We start from the raw sequence: 17,953 nt of genomic DNA on the forward strand, positions 1-17,953 counted from the left end.
AGCAGCAAAAGTGGCATATGACGGGACTCAAAGTGCAGGAGTGGTAATGTCTCTGACCCTAATGTCCCCAACGCGCAGCTGGTAGTAGGGACTGATGGGAAGTTGAGCTACAGGGTGACATTTTCTAACCTTAGCTGAGTTTGACATATAAGACTCAGAACAGGACATTGAAGTAACACCACACTTACAGGATGTCCTGTCTTTGTGTCTGTTTATGTGCTTTTGTGTTTTAGCTCAAGCTTTACAGGATTTTACTAAAAGTCTGAACTGAGTAACAAAACAAAAATATGCTGAAAGCAGCCCTGGGCTCTTTTACAGCTATAATTAATTCCTTTAGGTCAACAATGGCTCAAACTACAACTACAACATGGATCTAGTGTATGTGAAAAGGGGTCAATTTGTAGTGAATCATCAAATCATCAAATTTTAGCATCTTTTAGCACATTAGCCTGCAATTTTTCTGTTTTGGGAGGAGCTAGAGCAGTCGTTGGTTCGATCCTCGGCTCCTGTAGTCTAAATGTCAAAGTGTCCTTCAGCATGATAGTGAACCTCAAACTGTTGTGAATGTGAATGTGTGTTGAGTAGGTAGTACCTTGTGTGGTAGCCTCGGCCACCAGTGTATGAATGTGTGTGTGAATGGGGTGTGTTGTGCCTGAAATGTAAAGCAAGAGTGGTTGCTAAGACTAGAAAAAGTGTTGTATAAATGCAGTCCATTTGCCATAGGTTGCAGCCGGCAGATGTCTTTAGTCAAAAGCACAAAAAAACCACACTGTACACTACCTGCTCTGCACTAAACGGCAGACCGGTGTTCTAATCAAGTCATCAACCATTGAGTCCGAGTCAAGTCTCGATTCCCCGATTAGTCAATCACCATTACCTGAGTCATAGAGTCACAAATCCAGAAAATAGTGACTTGAGTCAGAATTGAGTCTGAGTCCAGTTCTCCATAACTGCTTATCACTCATAGAAGTAGTCAGAAACCTCACCCAACCTCCGAGGAACCATACCTGATTTAATGAGCCATTTACAGTTTCATTGTACCGGCTGTGTGTACTTAGACTTGCATGGATTAATCTCGCCATTCGGGGTGATTTTCTTTCCTTCTTTCATTAATGACTGAAATGACACGACATTACTTGTTGAAAGTGAACAAACAACAAAATTATAGAAGTTATTTTCCTTCCTTGATTAAACAAAACACTTAACTAAAACAAGGCAGTGACAAAAGAAAGCCACGATTATGCATGGTGCAATTAAGTAATTTACTTAAGTATTATCCTAAGGTCAAATGTGTTGATCATTTGTACTTTTTACTTTTGCGTTATTTCATTACCTTTCAGCATAGCTTTAACTCCTCTACAGTTTAACACCTAGGCTTAGTCTCCAGGTAATATTTCAAATTAAAAAACAATATGATCACCTTAGACCTATGTATTATTTCATATATTATATGAATCTGTACAGCATATGACACCCTCTATCACTGTACTACTGTGGAAACTAAAATTAGCTTTGTCTCAACCAGCTACAACATTAAAATGCTGCTTACATGTTAATACATAAACTATTATATCCTAGGGTTGCAATGACATAATGTGATGTATGAAATATTATAGGCTACCACTCTGAAGGGAGTCATTCTGCATAATGACTTACTTCTGGAGCTACTTTTACTTTTGATAATTTAAGAAAATATAGCCTAACTGCTTGTGTGCAATTTGTACTTTATTTTTTACTATGTGCTTTTACTGAGCTTAGCAACATTTTGACATTATTTTCACTTTTATCAGGGTTTTTAACATATCTTAACGTATATCATTTAGATAAAAGTAGGCTAATGAATAAGCATTGTTTGTTCTTCCTGTATTTGTTATTATTAATTATTTATTTTCTGATTTAGAACTCTAAACTCTGCTTTCACATTGTGGCATTTGTTAATTTTTTTCACCATGACTAATCCTGAAAAGTCTCATGAATGTAAGGCGTGTATTCACAAATGAAAAATTATACTATATTATATTACAATCCAAAGAATGTGAGGTCTGTTAAGATTTGTGTCTCCCCATGCAGTGCAAGCCTCAAATCTCAAACTTTGAGTAAAATAAAAAAACATAAAATGCACAAATAATAGTTAATTGAATAACTTTATAATAGTTTAATAAGAAGTACAATGTTTATATATTTTTATAAAATAATGTATATATGGTCGACAGGATTCTAAATTGGTGATATAAATAGATTAATAATTATCGTTGATAATTAAAAAAAATATATGATTTATTTATTTTATTTTAATTTATGCGTCTCAGTCATTCTCTTGCATGGTCTCAGTGATCAGGACCCAGAATGCTCTGCGCTAATGCAAGATGGAAGAACCCAGTAGCTGCGGGAGAACAATGTTTTGGCTCTAGATATCAAAACGGACAGCTGAGGGTGAACTACGCGTGCCAAAACAGCAGGTCATGGTCCTGCACCGGTAAGATAAATTCATAAAAACAGAGCTTTGGGGGCAGAGTGGGTCGCTGTAGTAGTTGAACTCTCGTACGGGACAGACAACAAAGCGCGGCGCACCAACGGTAACGTCACCGCTAGTTAGCTGCTAAGTTAGCTGTCTCGGCTAGCCGACGAGCGTCATTGTTCACTGGAGTTGTATGGGCCGTTTGTTATGGGTCATGCTTGTGTTGTCGCTCCATCATTTAGAGCTTGTTCACTATCCAGGAAACGAAGCCAACATCTTGGAGAAAACCGACTAGAATAAGTACAAATGATGCAAAAATGCTCGTGTTTTTTTTTTTTAAGGCGCTAACCAGCATTCGTCCTTATTCATTTCTTTAGCGCACTGATGTTATGTGTCTTGTGTGACGCTAGCTAGTATGCAGTGATACCTGCCACTAATTCTTTAATTTCAACTAAAAAAGTACGAAACTAACTTTGTTTACATGCCTAAAAGAGCGCCGCCTTTACTCGTGATTAAGTTGTTTTTCTTTTTATATTTCGTTGTTTTTGGGGGTTTATCAAGCGAAGGTCTGCTGCTGTTATTGCATGCCATATTAATTATTCCCTGATCCTGCATCACAAAGAAGGGCCCCGCAAGAGTGGTTAGCCAAATGGTTAGCCAGGCAGCTAATTGCATAGCGAACAAGCTTTGTAGTTTTTTTCTTAATGTACGCAGACCAAGGGTCTTCAACACACTTGTTTGTCTACTTAAACACATTTGAGAAAGATTAAGTTAGTTTGAGTGGCTGAACTCTTCTTTCATTTTTAAAAAGTTGGCTTTGTGGTAGGTGAGTAGGTTATTGCTGCTAGCTCACTATCAGAGCTGAAGGCATTTGGCAGCAGTAAGATAGCATCATTAGCTGGATGGGTCTTTCACGCGTTTGCCGACGATAATTGTAGATCTTTAAATTATGGTTTATGATATTGTAAATTGTATCTATACATTTTAATGTAACTTTAACAAAAGATGCAGGAGCATTTTAAATGTTGCTTCCAAGCGACACCCCCCAATCATTTGGGGACCTTCATAAATTGCATTTGGTCATAGCTAATTGCATATTGGTATTAATACGTTATATCAACACATTTCAAATCTCTGCATTAAACGCCACGTTTAGAGGTACTACAAAACATGCATTTGTTTATGCAGCAGCTACGTAATTACACCAACAGTCTTTCAAATGCAGTTTGTGTGCACTCTCATTGGCAGATAAGCTCATGCAAATAGGATGACTGGGTCAGACAGGCCCATCAAACAGATTAACACAACTTCAATCCTCTCATTCCTCATCTCATGTTGTCTAGCACTGCAGCCACAATGTCCTTTTTGCCCTGTACAAATATTGTGCAAACACACTGTAATCAACCAGAGAGAATGTTGTACACTGTACCCCCATTTTTGTCTGTTTTGCTTGTTTTCACTTGTCATTGTGCTAGACTGCAGCCCATTGTTGACCCACAAATTGTAAAATGTAATCCGACTTAGAGCCCTGTCTGAGATCAGAGGCTGTGACACTGATTCCTGAAGACCAAGCTTAACTGACTCCGTAATTGTTGTCTGTTGTCTATTATTTGAGTATTATATCCTAACAGATTGATTGCTAGTTATGGTGCCTCCTTCAAAGTGACCTATTACTAGGGATGCTGATCCAACCTTTTCCCCAATACCATCTGGGCTTTGGTTGATACCAGGTACTGATCTGATACCAGTGTTAAATAAGATGTATGCCTCACTGTGTGGAAGTGAGCTGAAACATTCTTTTATGTGTAAGGCAACATCAGTCTTGACTTAAACATTGCTTTTCTAACTTTGTAAAAGAATGTAACAATATAAATTTACTTGTTAACACTCTACAATTAACACAAATTACAATTCAAATGTAAACCTTTTAAATGCAGCAATGACATGTTTCTGTCTGATTATCAGACGTAAATATCAAATTGAACTGAATAGATTGGCCCCATTGTCACCAATTTCCCTTTCCAGCTATTTTCTATACTAATATCAGTATTGGATCGTGCACCCAAATACTGCTTTAACATTGACTCCTGCTGCTTTTTTCCCCACACAGGATGACACTGATTGCCACCCCATAGTTTTCTTGCCCGCCAGCATCCACCATGAACATCATTCAAGACAAACTAGGCAATGAATACCTGCGCTCCAACGGGAGCATGGACTCCAATTTCGGCCCTGGCATGATTATGTTCAGCCACCTCCCCCCGGTGACCAGCTTCACCCGGCTGGCCGCCCACTCGGTCATGCAGGACCTTCCACCACAAGAAATGATCCTGAAGAAGGAGCGTGACTCGCCTGACTGCAGCATGGGTACCCAGGGTGGGCGTATGGGGTGTGTGGGAGTGGAAGACTATGTTCACTCTATGGGTATCAAGCAGGAGAAGCTGTCAGAGCATGATTATCGCCTGCCAGTTTACCCTGGTGGGCTTGGGAAGAGCACAGAGCTGCTGGAGGTGACAGTCAGTAACAACCAAGGCCTGCTGGTGCATGAACTCAGCATGGGGAACGTAAGTACCACTGATAGCATATCAGAATGTAAGGGGGAGTTGGTTTATATCTGTTTTTGAGTAAGAAGCTGAAACAATTGAGATGGGTAAATATCAACATATTTAAGTTCAGTATATCACCAGATATCACCTTTTTAAAGTTCTTATGAAAGTTGGGATTTTTATGCCTCAACTACCCGGTTCCAGGAAAGTGTGTCTGCGACAATGCATGCAACATCGTGGCTGTGCGCAGATGTGGAACCTATGTCCAAGCATCCTGGAATGGAGAACTGGGACTCAGTTGCGTGCTTGGTGGTTAACAGTTATAATCTGTTAACGAGGGTTGGCTATTTGCCAAAAAAATCTAAATTAGCATCCCTACTGTACATACAACGCATCTAATTCCATCTACTTTTTTTTTAGCAACCTTTTTGCCACTGTAGATCCAGCTAGCCATAATGTTCTCTGAGACCTGGTTAAGCTAAGGTTAAACCGTTTAATCTTTTTAATTTTCTTTTTTTTTTTAAAGACGTTTAAAGGCTTTTCCTTTCGTGCATTATTGTGTAATTAGCTACAATTTGTATGCGTTTAACATGATCAATGTAGACTCAAACATGAGAAATATACAATGAGATTTGTCAAAATAAATCTACTTGATTACCCCAAACCAGCCCTGCTGTGTTGTGAAGCAGGTGATATTTTTAAAGCCTGGGAGGGAGGACCCTTAGAGAGGACGGGTGCGGGGGAGGAGCTTATGTGAAATAGTTAATGAGTCGTCGTCGCCCCCCCCCCCCCCCCCCCCCCCCCCCCCCTTTTCTCTTTCTGGGTAGAAGGGTGATGTAATCCCCCCCTCAGTGTGAATGACAACGTCCTGGCAAGGACACAGCTGTCTTGTTGGAGCTTGCACTTCATTTTAGCCGCCTTTTGTGCTTATTCAAATAGAAATACACACATCCATACACTTAGAACAATAGCCAGGCATCTGAGGTCTTCAAGGCTCTAGATGCAAGTTTTTGGAAAAACAGAATGAATTAGTGTTTTCACTGTGCCAGATTCTTTTTAATTGTCTACTCAATAACACTTTTTTTGTTCAGGGTTTTATTTTAACACATGTGGAGCCCATACATTTTTCAGTCTGGCTCTCTAATTTGCAGTGCGGTGCAGCATGTTCACTGGGAAAGAAACGGCGGTGCTGGAAGGGGGAATTATGAACCCATGTTTTTCCTTCTTGAATAAATACCCCACACAGATTGTGATAACGTTTAGTGAAGAGTACTACTTCTGAATGTTTCGTATATGATGCAGTTATGTGTGCAGTTTGTCTATTTCTTTGCTTAGAATAGTAGATGAAAGGCTCTCAAATTGAATTACAGGCTGCTTATGCAAAGAGAAGCCATGCATTTAAGGCATACTTGTTTTCACCCACTGGAACCACTTCTTGAGTTTCCCACAGACTCACTAGACCTTGTCCAAGTGTTTTGTTTGTTTGCATGAGCAACAAACATTGACTTGTTCATGTGATAGTTTTTAGACTGAAGTCCCTTAACCTTCAAGTAATTTCCTTGTTGTGGCTCACTCTCACGGCCCACCGCCTCTCCCTTTGTCATCCTCACAGCTGCCGAGTCAGTTAGGAAAAGAGCCCACTGGGAGAAAAGGTCGAAGGTCAAATGGTGATGGACAGGAGGGTAGACCAAAAAAGAAGAGAAGCGAGGCAAAGGTTTGTCATATATATCTGTATCTGTGAATGTATTTATATTTTGCCATTTAAGTTCTTACCAAAGAACCATTTATAATTGCATGTTAGTAGTTAGTTCAGTTAATTCCTGTTTTTTGTAAAATAAAAACAAAGTAATAAATCTTATCTGTAAAGTTATAAATTATATTATTCCCCATACAATTATTTTTATACCACTAAAATACTCAGTCTGTTTTAAATGTTAACATAATAATAAAAAAAAATTGAATAGTGCTTATTATACATATCCATTCTGCCCTATATGAGCTGATCCTTTAAATAGATTCAGATGTCTTTGAAGACAGCTGACTGAATCTGAACCCTGTGTTTTTCCGTCATTGTTCCACAGCAATCAATGATGCTGGATGCAGATGGAGGCTGTCTGTCGCCGGGAACCAAGCCTCACATCTGTGAGCACTGCTCTGCATCCTTCAGAAGCTCCTATCACCTACGCAGACACGTCCTCATCCACACGGGTATGATAATGTGCTCATTTTCACCATGATGCTCATATTTTCTCCATCCTTTGCTTCTTTTATCACTTTTTTTGATAATAGCACAGAAAGAAATAATTGATGGCATTGTCACGCAAGCTGAAAAAACTGAAGCTAATGTTATCATTACTGCTTGTACAATTTAACCAACAGTATCTTCAGATAGTTCTCAGTGTACTTGGTAAGAGCTCTGAAGTAAACAGTTTTTTTGCACAATATTTAGGTTTTTCTGAAATTATCCCTAGCATTAAGCATCACACATGTAGGAGTGCCCCCTAAATATCGATTCAAATCGTCATTGTACTCATTATTGCAGGATAACCGTGTGCCAGGATGTAGACTTTTACAGTCTTAAAATCACCATATTGTGATGGAAACTGACGGCAGCATGACTCGTTTCTTATTCACAACTTATTTCTGTTTGCCCCTCTGATGCTCTATGCTATGTTGATAAATGTTAGGGAAGTCCGCAAAACTACTTTTGAACCATACGCTGGTACAACCTCCATTACTACTACCACCACCACCACCACCACCACTACTACTACTACTACTACTACTACTACTACTACTCCAACTCCAGTGTTTTCATATAACAGAATATGAACTAAAACATGACTCCTGCAGGTTAAACAAGAGACTTACAAGGCTGTTAACGGGAGGGGTATAGGGCAGGTGCTCTGCAGGTAAACTGTACTGTAACTGGGCAGATAAAGAAATACTTTATTTCTTATAAATTTCTTAAAAACATATTTCAAAGTTTCTTACCGGTAGCCTAATGTAATGCATTTGGTTTTAAACATTTTGTGCTCTTAATGAAATGAAAACTGGTGTCTTGTTAATAAAGGAACGGATACTGTGAGTAAGGGAAATTTTGAATAAAGTTGTTTTTTTTTTTTTTTTTAAAGTGTAGTGCACAGATACAGTACTTCAAATGAAAACAAAGTGCAAAATGAAAGCACAATCATTTTTTTGAATAAAGATGTCGTTCTAAATTTTGCGGTTAGATTGCGACATCAACATGCATTATTGCAGTATAATTAAAATCTACCGTAGGCCAATTTTGTGTTGTTTATATTGCATATTATTTCTATCGCCTATTACTCATTTTTCATAGTCGTAGGTAAGGTGTTTTTAAAAATTAAAACATCACTAGTAATGTTAACTGTGTTTAGAACGGAAAACATTTAAAGATAAGTCGCTGCATCTTGCTGAAGTGCTAGCTTTGAATATCCTGATTCGGGTACAGTCCTAGCCAAGTGCGTACAACCTGGGACATGAGGATAAAAATCCAGGTTCAACTACTTGCCTGGGATACTGTTTTATAAGGCAAACTTCCCATTTAAGCAATGTGCCAGAATGATTAGCTGTTACATGATAATTGCTAGAGTTAAGTGATTTTAGAAAATCAATTTACAGTGGAAAATCAGCTAAAGGTCATGCATGATTGATAACTTTATTTATTTTGATCTTTTTGCTGACAGAATGATTAGGCATATTCTGTATGGTCTATTTTATTTAATCCTTTTCACAATTTCTTGATAAATAACGTAACAAACTGTATTAGAACACTTATAGACCTTAAATTGAGTTAGGCCTATGTTATGATAAAAATGTTTTCTAAACTCAGTCTTCTGTGTTGGATTATTAGATTTATTGTTTCAAAGTTTTTCATTTACCAGTGAAAACAATGAACTATATCTGTACAGTCTAGAGCTGTCAGTCTTCCTCCAAAATACCAATTGAATTCCATTTTTTCTTACTACCCGTCTCCTGCACATTGTCTGAGAATGCAGCTGTTAGAAGGTAATATATGAAGTTGAAGCTAACTCTGACAGCTGTAGGGCAGCTAACATAATCTATAGCTGTCTCCGTGAAGCTCCCAGCTTAGCTCCTTTAACTCACAATGCAGTTAAGAAACCACAACAAGCTAACTAATGATAACATAATTTTGGTTCGGTCGATGTCGAAGTTATGTTAAAACTATTTCCCATCCTTCTTCCGATTTCCAGCTACAGCCCGTCACTGCCCCTGTACCAACGTTACTTGGTAACGTTAGCTCACAATGCCTTGTTTTTCTCACTTTCGTAACTTATTGTTAATCAGACCTGACAGGAGACAAGGGAGATTAGCTAACGTTAGCCAATCTATTTATAAAACAAATCACATTCAAATAGTTATTATTTCAGCATTTGAATAGTATTGATTTTTTATCTATCAAAATTCTATTTAACTTTCAGAATTCGTTCCAACAGCCCAAGTATAGTCAGCGTTGGATTAAAAACACAGTAATGGATGAGCACAATGGCGTAAAAATGCAACACCTACTGCTTTTAGTAAAGAGTGTGTGAAGTGGTTGGATTGCATTACATTGTACAGGTGCTTGTGTTATTTATGAATAAGTGAACCTGTCACAGAAGGTTAATTGCCTTCTGGGGGATGCAACATTGTAACCGTATAAATCTCTGGGGTTTTGTTTCAGGTGAAAGACCCTTCAGATGCAGTCAGTGCAACATGAGTTTCATTCAGAAATACCTTCTCCAGCGACACGAGAAAATCCACAGTGGTGAGTGATCAGCAACAACCGTCTGTATCGTATCTAACTTAGTCTAGAAGCCCTTGTGTGTTTCTAATGACAACTAACCTCAAGCGGTGCTGTTTTTGTAATGCAGGAGAAAAGCCATTCAGCTGTGACCAGTGTAACATGCGATTCATTCAGAAGTACCACATGGAGAGGCACAAGAGGACTCACAGCGGAGAAAAGCCCTACAGATGTGAGACCTGCCAACAGGTTAGTGAGCTGCTTAGTATTCCGATTTTCTAATGTGATACTTCATATATCTAGAACTTAAAAAAAATAAGTATGAATAATATTTGTTGTTTGTTCCTTTCAGTTTTTTTCTAGGACAGACCGACTGCTTAAGCACAAGCGAACCTGTGGAGAAGCCATAAAGAAAGGGCAGGAACCTGGGATGATGGACCTGGGTTGTGTAGACCTGGGACATGGCAGCTATGGAATCACTCAGGGAAATGTTGGAAATACTGGGAGAAAGAGGGGAAAGTCCAAAAACTCTGGAGAGGGAGGGGAGCGCAAGAAGAAGAAGGGGGATGCAGGAGGGATGAGGGTACTGCACATTCATGGGGCTGTACCTGAAGTCTACAACATCCACGATTACTCGGTGGAGAACCAAACGGTGTCTTCCTCTTCTGAGCCAGGATCCAGCATGCAGCAGGGCCACCACGGCCGAGCTCCAAAGATGGCATTCAAGAAGGCTAATCGTAAGAGCCTGGATAAAACGGGTCTGGGACAGGCCAAAGCTGGCTCGTTGGAGCAGAGTGAGGGCATGGAGGGCCTCGGCCTCATGCATGGTAACGGGGTGAAAGTAGCGCCCTCCAGCAGTAGCAGCAACTATGACGATGCCATGCAGTTCATCAAGAAAAGACGCTACCTTCATGCAGCAAACAATGCAAACTCTTCAGGGCCAGTGGTGGCTGGAGGAACCAGCAGTGAGTATGATGTCGGCATTGGTCACTTGACTTCCCAGCAGTCGGTCATTCAGGGTGTTGTTTCCAGTGTGATGGACAGTGACGCACCTCTGAGTCTCGACAAGTCGGGGATCTCAGATGAGGTGCTGCAGAGTCTCCTCGACCACTACAGCCAGAAATCTGACGGTGCGCACCACGACGTTCATTTTGACATCAGTGACCATCACGTGGAGCTGCACCCCAGCTCAACAGACGGCACCGACATGGGCCACAACAACGACACCCCCAGCCCTTCTGGAGACAAGACTGTTATGATGCACGAATACTCTCGCTTCCTGCTGCAGGCTTTGGAGCGCACCAGCCACAGTGCCAGCTTCCCTCTGGGCCCCGGGCCTCCTGCCTCGGGACCGTTCACCAGTTCCCACCCGGGAAACCCCCTGTACGCTGACAAGAACATGTACACTACGTCCCCCCTGGAGTGTGGGTTTGGCCAGTCAGTGTCCTCGCCTTCGATGCCCTCCTCTGTGCCAAAGTCCCACTTTGCGATGCTGACGGGCTCCTCACCACAGCACAGCTTCCACCTGAGCAGCCTGGAGGCTTCCACACACCAGCAGCTCACCCCTTCTCAGGAGCTCACCGAGCAGATGGAGAAGCAGCACTCCTCAACTCCCCCTTCCTCCTACCAGATTAGCCCATCTGACCTGAGCAGCCAGAAGGACCAAATGCCGGTCAAGAACGGCACGGTGGTCTATCATCTGCCCCCCTCGCAGGATCTGGCCTCTCTGGACTCCTCCAAGCCTTCCTACCAGATAGAAAACTTTGCCCAGGCCTTTGGCTCCCAGTTCAAGTCAGAAGGCCGTGGCTTGTCTTATGGCACTGACTCTAGCGGGGAGGTGGATCACAGGATACGGACACCTGTGTCTGAATTCTCAGGGTATAGTAGTTTATTATCTGATGTCAATGAGCCAGTAAGTACAGGTTCCAAAACTACAACAAGCCAAAGCTACAGATGAGAGCCTGAGAGGGAGAGAACACTCGGTAAAGTTGATGTTCTAATTTTAATTTTTTAGTGCTCCTATTTTATTATTATTATTGTAATTTTTTTTTTTTTAAAGTGAAATCTTGCTTTTAATTATACTGATGCTCTGTTTCTGTGCCCACTCCTCTCCCCACAGAAAGCCCACAAGGCTTCCTGCAAATGCAATTTCTTTTAAGTATCTGTTATTTTTAAGTTAATATGTATTTACTGTTTATTCTTGAGATATTAGTGGCATTAGGTCTGGTCATGAATCATGAACTGAAAGTGCTTTTTGAATAAGCATAGAGTAGGGCTGCACAATTAATCAAATTTTAATCACGACCACGATTTTGGCTTCCCGCAATCTTATTTGCGCGATCGAGCGATATTTTAAATGCGTCATTCCGTTCATAGAATGCTCCGGGTTTTTGTTTTTAGTTTTTGCTTTGAAAAGCCAATCTACTGCTCCGTAAACCACCGTCTGATCATGTTCCAGTCAGAGTGGTTCCCTCCGCCGCGCAGCTTAGTTTCTAGATGTAGACAGTCACAGAGGATAGAGTAAGCCCCGCCCCCATTCAGCCACACACGGCTCCTAGCAACATGGAGAGACAGAGCGGCGACAGCGCCGGTCCACACTTCTGACATTTGTCTACAGTTTTAATTGTTATTAAAACAGCTGTATATTGTTAAGGATGTAAGGCAAACATGTATTTGTACCAGTGTTTCTGCTGGTAACTCTGCTATTGCGTCCGCCACGGCGAAAAACAAAGAAGTTATTGAATGCAACTAACTTCAGGTTGTAGAGTAACAGCGTGTGAGACGGAGCTGCTGGACCTGGGCCAGAGATGTGACCCATGGCCAGAACATCATGGTTCATAAAAATGCAGCGCAGTGACGATACAGACATTTCATACACGTGACGTGTGTAACTCTGCTGATCCGACCGTTCTGAACCCATTCATAATGAGTCAGCCGTCGCTCTGTGAGTAGCATACCCACCCCCCCCCATCTCTTTAATCAGTCTGATACTGTTGTTGAAAACAAGTGAAGGAGCTCTCCCGGAGATCTTTTTAAAAAAAAATTTTTATATAATATATCCTAGGCTATGTATTTCAGATTATTTTCATGTAAACATGTATTGCAGCTGTATATTTTCAATCTGGGCAGGAAACCCTGTTTTTTGCATTTGATTTTTATCCCACTTAATTTTAATAAAAGAGCTTGTGAAAAGTGGCTTTGACCTTAAACTGAACATTTAGCCCACTTTGTAAAACAATAACGGTATATATCATGTATCGCCATTCAGCCGAAAAATACAGATATGATTTTTAGTCCTGGACTAGTAGAAGATCTCTAGCACAATATGGATGTGAAAGCAGTTATAAATAGCCTATAGCCTATTTATAACTGCTTTATGTGACAATAAAATTTGTTATGGTTAAAATCAACAAATCGCGATCTCAATATTGATCAAAAATAATCGTGACTATCATTTTGGCCATAATCGTGCAGCCCTATTGTAGAGTAGCACAGGACGTATTTCTTTTACAATGAGCTGAAGTGTTTGAGCAATCAACTTTACAATTGTAAAATAATAATGAAAATAAACATGATGGCAGGGAATAGCCCAGAGTTTAAACAGCAAAAAAAAGTAATTATCTGTTACAAGGTTTAAAGTATTACTCAGGAAAAAGTGAAAAAGGAGAAGCCTACGAGGTGCAGTGAGCGCTCTTTTCAGAAGTTTAAGTTTGCAACTTCTACGAGGATTTTTCTTATGTTTTATTACTTGTTGAATGAGTGTGACACAAACAGACTGCTGCCAGCTCACTTGAGCACTGAAAACACTTTCTACTTGGCTATATAGAGATTATGGTACTTTCGTGTCAATGTGAAACTCATGTTTTCTTCAATAAGGGCCATATATATATATATATCTATATATATATATATATATATATTTATAAGAATATATAGTAATGTAAAATAACAGATTTAATCATTCTGGGAGACTGCCAGTTGAAGTAGAGGAAGAATGAGGGCTGGTTCGGGGGCTAATGTTGTCCTTGGTATATTTTTGGAGAACAAAAGTGATTTTAGGGCTTTTCTTTGGCCAATAGAGGTTGCTGTTGGGCAGTAATAGAATGGCCTTCCCCTTTTCCTGCCCTCCGCTTCTTCCTCAGTTCTCTCATTTCTTTAAAAGAATCCAATTAGCACTTTGAGCCGTTTTCTTACATTGCGTAAAATACTCCGTTGGATCAAGAAAGCTCAAACGTCAGGAATGGACTAGCTTTTTGACAGAGACATGTTGTTTGGGTGTATGCAGAGTGGGTTTCTGGGTTGAACATATTCTGGGTGTATAATATGGATACCCTTTTGTTTGGGTAGCATGGTTTATATAGGGAGGGGGGGGGGGGGGGGGGGGGGGGGGTCAGGGTTATGTGAAAGTGGGATTTTTCATTGACATTTTCTCTTTCTCCTTACTTTTAGGGAGGGTTTAGATTGGGAAGGAGGGAGGGAGGGAGGGGGTACTTTTAAAATACAGACAGTAACATTTAATCGGGATAATGTAAATGTAATTCAAACCTCTAGGTTTAGTTTTGACTTGTTACCCAACTTAGAAGCTTTGCTTTCTTATTAAAATTGATGACAAATGTGTTAGTGATCAAGTATTTCTTCAGCTGTTACTGAGAGGCAGTCGTATGCATTATGAGCAAAAAGGTGGCTGACCAAAAATTTCTGTACGTTTTAGATATTTCACATGTGCTGGCAGTACCAAGCATACTATATGTCCCGTTAGAAATTGGGTGCCTATTCCTGAGAAGTGCAGATGCAAGCTATTGTCTAGTAAATGTTAAATGTAATTTCTTGCTGATTTTTAAATGTATTTATGCCGTATGATTTATTTTTTTTTGTTGTTGTTGTAAAGACAACAATAAGGACACTGTCTTCCATAGCCACTAGCCTTGAGTGCTGGACATGATATCACTCTGCTGAATGAGTCTTTAAACCCCTTTACGCCCCGATGGCCTGTTGTTTTAAGCAATCGTTAAACATGGCAGAGTGAATGCAATGCTGTAATATCTTAAATAATGCTGAAAAGTTGAGGCTTTAACAATAATTTGCCTCGCATATACCTCATATCACAGTAAACCAGAGACAAAGGAGTGAAGGTTTGATGTATGTAGCAGAGATTCTGTTGTATGTAAAAAAAAAAAAAAGAAAAAGATCATGTTTCTGTGTGACTAGTTTAAAACATCTGTCTACATTTATGTGACCCACTAAGAAGTTGTTGCTTTAAGGGTCTCATGCCAACCAGTGTTCAGTCTCTTCAGTTCGACCTCCTCTCCTCAAGATCTGATTTGCCATATTATTTCAATATGCTTATTGTTTACAAAAGAAGTACAAAACACTACATCTTACTTAACTGAATTACCCCTGTACAAAATTTTATTTTTACTATATTTTTTCCCTTTTTTTTTTTTTTTTATCACCGCCAAAGTTTGGTAGCTGATGATATCTTCCATTTTTATGTTCTTTCAGCTTCTTGTGACATGTTTCACAAGATTGTACTTGTCCAATGAATTTAAAACTGATTAGGAAGAAAACAATAAAAAATGCTGTTATCAAGAGCTGTTACTGTCCTCCTATATGTTGGAAGTGGTGTTAAAAATGTAAATGCATTAGTCAAATACATTGTATGTCTACATTGAAATGCAATGTGTCGGTCATTATCAGCGGTGTTCATGGGATTCTGTTAATGACTGCATGTAATTTGCCATTCATCGCCGCAGTGGCAGTCTATGCATATACTCTGCATATTAATGTTTGGTATAGCCACCAGCACATAAGAGGCTTAATGTAGCTGTATTTACAGCCACCACTGGGTGGTGATAAGTGTTCCTCTTGTAGTGGGAAGCTGTAGGCCTCAGTTAAGTTAACAACACTTTATGCACTAACTGCTTGAATTCATAATAAATGTATAGCTTCTAATGCAGGCCTGCTTTACATATAGGTGTGCCACCCACTTGGCTTATTCAACAGCTTATTCTGGGATTGTAGCAAGTCAAATATCACATCACACCCAAAATAGGGAGGGGGGGGATAAAGGTTGATGTACTTCATGTGCTCTTAGAAACCTAGAAATGAGGGGAAATGTACATAACTAAAACAGGGTGAGACAACGTTTCAGCATTTATGTTGCATCCATAGTAATGTACATTTCCACTCATTTCTAGGTTTCTAAGAGCACATGAAGTACATAAACCTTTATCCCCCCCCCTTATTTCCAGAAAGATTAATGTAGTAATGTAAAACAAAAGTTGCATATTTTATTAAGTGGTGAGTCTTTGTAAATTCCTACACTACTGCTGCTTATAAGCTCACACAAAAAGTAATAAAATAGGCATCCTAGATGAATGGATCGAGACAATGTTGAAGTATAGATAAACATTTGACTAAATATTACATCAATGGCTTCCACCCAACCAGAGAGGCCTTCATGAGTGCTGCCACCACTTCACATCTAAATATATATCACCTTTAACTTTGTCACACACCAGTGATTTTCTCTTATTTCCTTTTTATTATCTGTACGGGAAATAAACTGCTTCCTCAATTAAGAAAGAGAAGTGGTTTGTCATCTGGTTACCACATAATGAATGATGTTACCACACTTTATGTGCTTTTGTCCACACCCCAAACCTGCATGATTCAGTGCCAATCCCATTTTGTTAAGTTAATAAACAGTGGTGATGTGGCCAAAGTTTCTCCTGATTTGCCTCTAAACTTAGAACTTTCTGTGCATCATCATGAGTCAGTATTGATAAGCGAATTTTACTTGTCTGGAAAATGAGAAATCGGGCCTTAAAGGTAAATAGAAAGAACAATAGTAAACGTGTGACGGGATTTTATTAAGTAACCAAGGAGTTGTGTTGCTTAGATGGAGGCAGTAAAACAGTATGCCTTGTTCCCTGAGCTGAATGTCAAAGAGGTGTTTTTGGCTGAACACACCACAACCGATGCGGAGTTAACTCTGTCGGACGCTTGCCAAACTGTTGTGTCTCTTGTTGTCCCTTTTTCCATCCAGACGACCCATGTCTGTTGACATAGTGCGTGAATGGTCTTCTTATCTTTAAAACTGGAAAGAGGCTACACATTGGGTTGTGTACACAGAGAGATAGTTCACGGGAAACAAAAGCAATACAAAAGAGGAACAGGTTTTAATGATGCTGTAACATGAGTCATAAGTAAGATAAATTGACTAAATAATTCAAATAAGTCTTTTTGGTCACACTGTCTAGAAGCATCAAGTCAAAACTTGTCCAATACTTTTGGTTTATGACTGAATACCTGCAAAACTAGCCTTTCCATCAGCCTCAGCTGTTTTTTTGTGTTTATTGCTAATTAGCAAATGTTGCACGCATGAAAATGCTAAAAGAGTGTAGTGAACATGATAAACCGTTTTGCATGTTGCTTCGGTAAAGCCTCACAGAGCTACTGGCTGTTGACTCTTGTTCACTTGTATATCCTTCAAATAATGGGATACAAATATGGTAAACAGAAACAGAAACCGATCAAAAATGACTTTTATGGCGTTTATGTGGTACATTTTTAACCAACGTTTTTCTTGTTCTTCATGTCCAAACAAGTATTATTCCCTCAAAACCTATTTGCTTTAAGGACCAGCTAATCATTAAGTTATCCACGGACAACAGAAAATAAAAAATAACAATAAAAAAAATAACTTCCTTGTAAAAATATTAACTTAGGCAAGTCGGTCCCTTAGAATCCAGTAATTTACTAATACACATGTGTCAACGCCTACATTAATCTTGATGGTTGCCAAAATCAACACAAGGTATTAAAAAAATGTTGCAATGTCCCAGAGTATTTGCATGAGATAAGAGTGAGGTCAGTTAGGTGTGTGCGTTCATACGCTGCTGGATATTTGTTGTGTCTTGTATGAAGAATTGTCCGACACATAAAAGCTGTGCTATGGCAACGCGGTTCCTGTAAAAAAAGAGTCAGTGAATTGGACTGGAAAAGGTTTCATATGAATGTTCATATGGTTACACGGAGAAATTAAACATTTATGTTATTATGCTCAGATAAAGTCTGCTCCTTTATGTATGTCCTTTAAATTGGTCACTTTCTGCAATATTACAATTATGTAAGTACATTACTGTAGTTATTAATAGTAGTGTTGTGCTGTAAAACATT

The 17,953-nt window shown here is 39.5% G+C and overlaps 1 protein-coding gene across 2 annotated transcripts; it reads left to right on the forward strand.

The window, feature by feature from the left end:
• The first annotated feature begins 2,348 nt into the window (after positions 1–2,348).
• Positions 2,349–12,044, forward strand: znf281a (zinc finger protein 281a). Of its 2 annotated transcripts, none has more exons than XM_032537500.1 (7): positions 2,349–2,476; positions 4,569–5,022; positions 6,617–6,718; positions 7,086–7,212; positions 9,713–9,796; positions 9,903–10,021; positions 10,125–12,044. In XM_032537500.1, exons 2-7 carry the CDS (start codon positions 4,618–4,620, stop codon positions 11,727–11,729), a joined length of 2,442 nt encoding a protein of 813 aa, XP_032393391.1. In that variant the 5' UTR covers positions 2,349–2,476; positions 4,569–4,617; the 3' UTR covers positions 11,730–12,044. The 2 variants fall into 2 exon arrangements, with proteins under 2 accessions (XP_032393391.1, XP_032393392.1); XM_032537501.1 differs by lacking the exon at positions 2,349–2,476 and adding an exon at positions 2,625–2,758 and having other exon boundaries at positions 10,125–11,729.
• The last annotated feature ends 5,909 nt before the right edge of the window (positions 12,045–17,953 follow it).

Source organism: Etheostoma spectabile, chromosome 15 (genome assembly GCF_008692095.1).
Source record: "Etheostoma spectabile isolate EspeVRDwgs_2016 chromosome 15, UIUC_Espe_1.0, whole genome shotgun sequence".
Taxonomy (NCBI): Eukaryota; Metazoa; Chordata; class Actinopteri; order Perciformes; family Percidae; genus Etheostoma; species Etheostoma spectabile.

Coding starts and splice junctions, on each gene's coding strand:
- znf281a (XM_032537500.1), top strand. CDS start 4,618: ATGAACATCATTCAAGACAAACTAGGCAATGAATACCTGCGCTCCAAC. Junction 6,719..7,085: donor AGAAGAGAAGCGAGGCAAAG/GTTTGTCATATA, acceptor ATTGTTCCACAG/CAATCAATGATGCTGGATGC. Junction 9,797..9,902: donor ACACGAGAAAATCCACAGTG/GTGAGTGATCAG, acceptor TTTGTAATGCAG/GAGAAAAGCCATTCAGCTGT.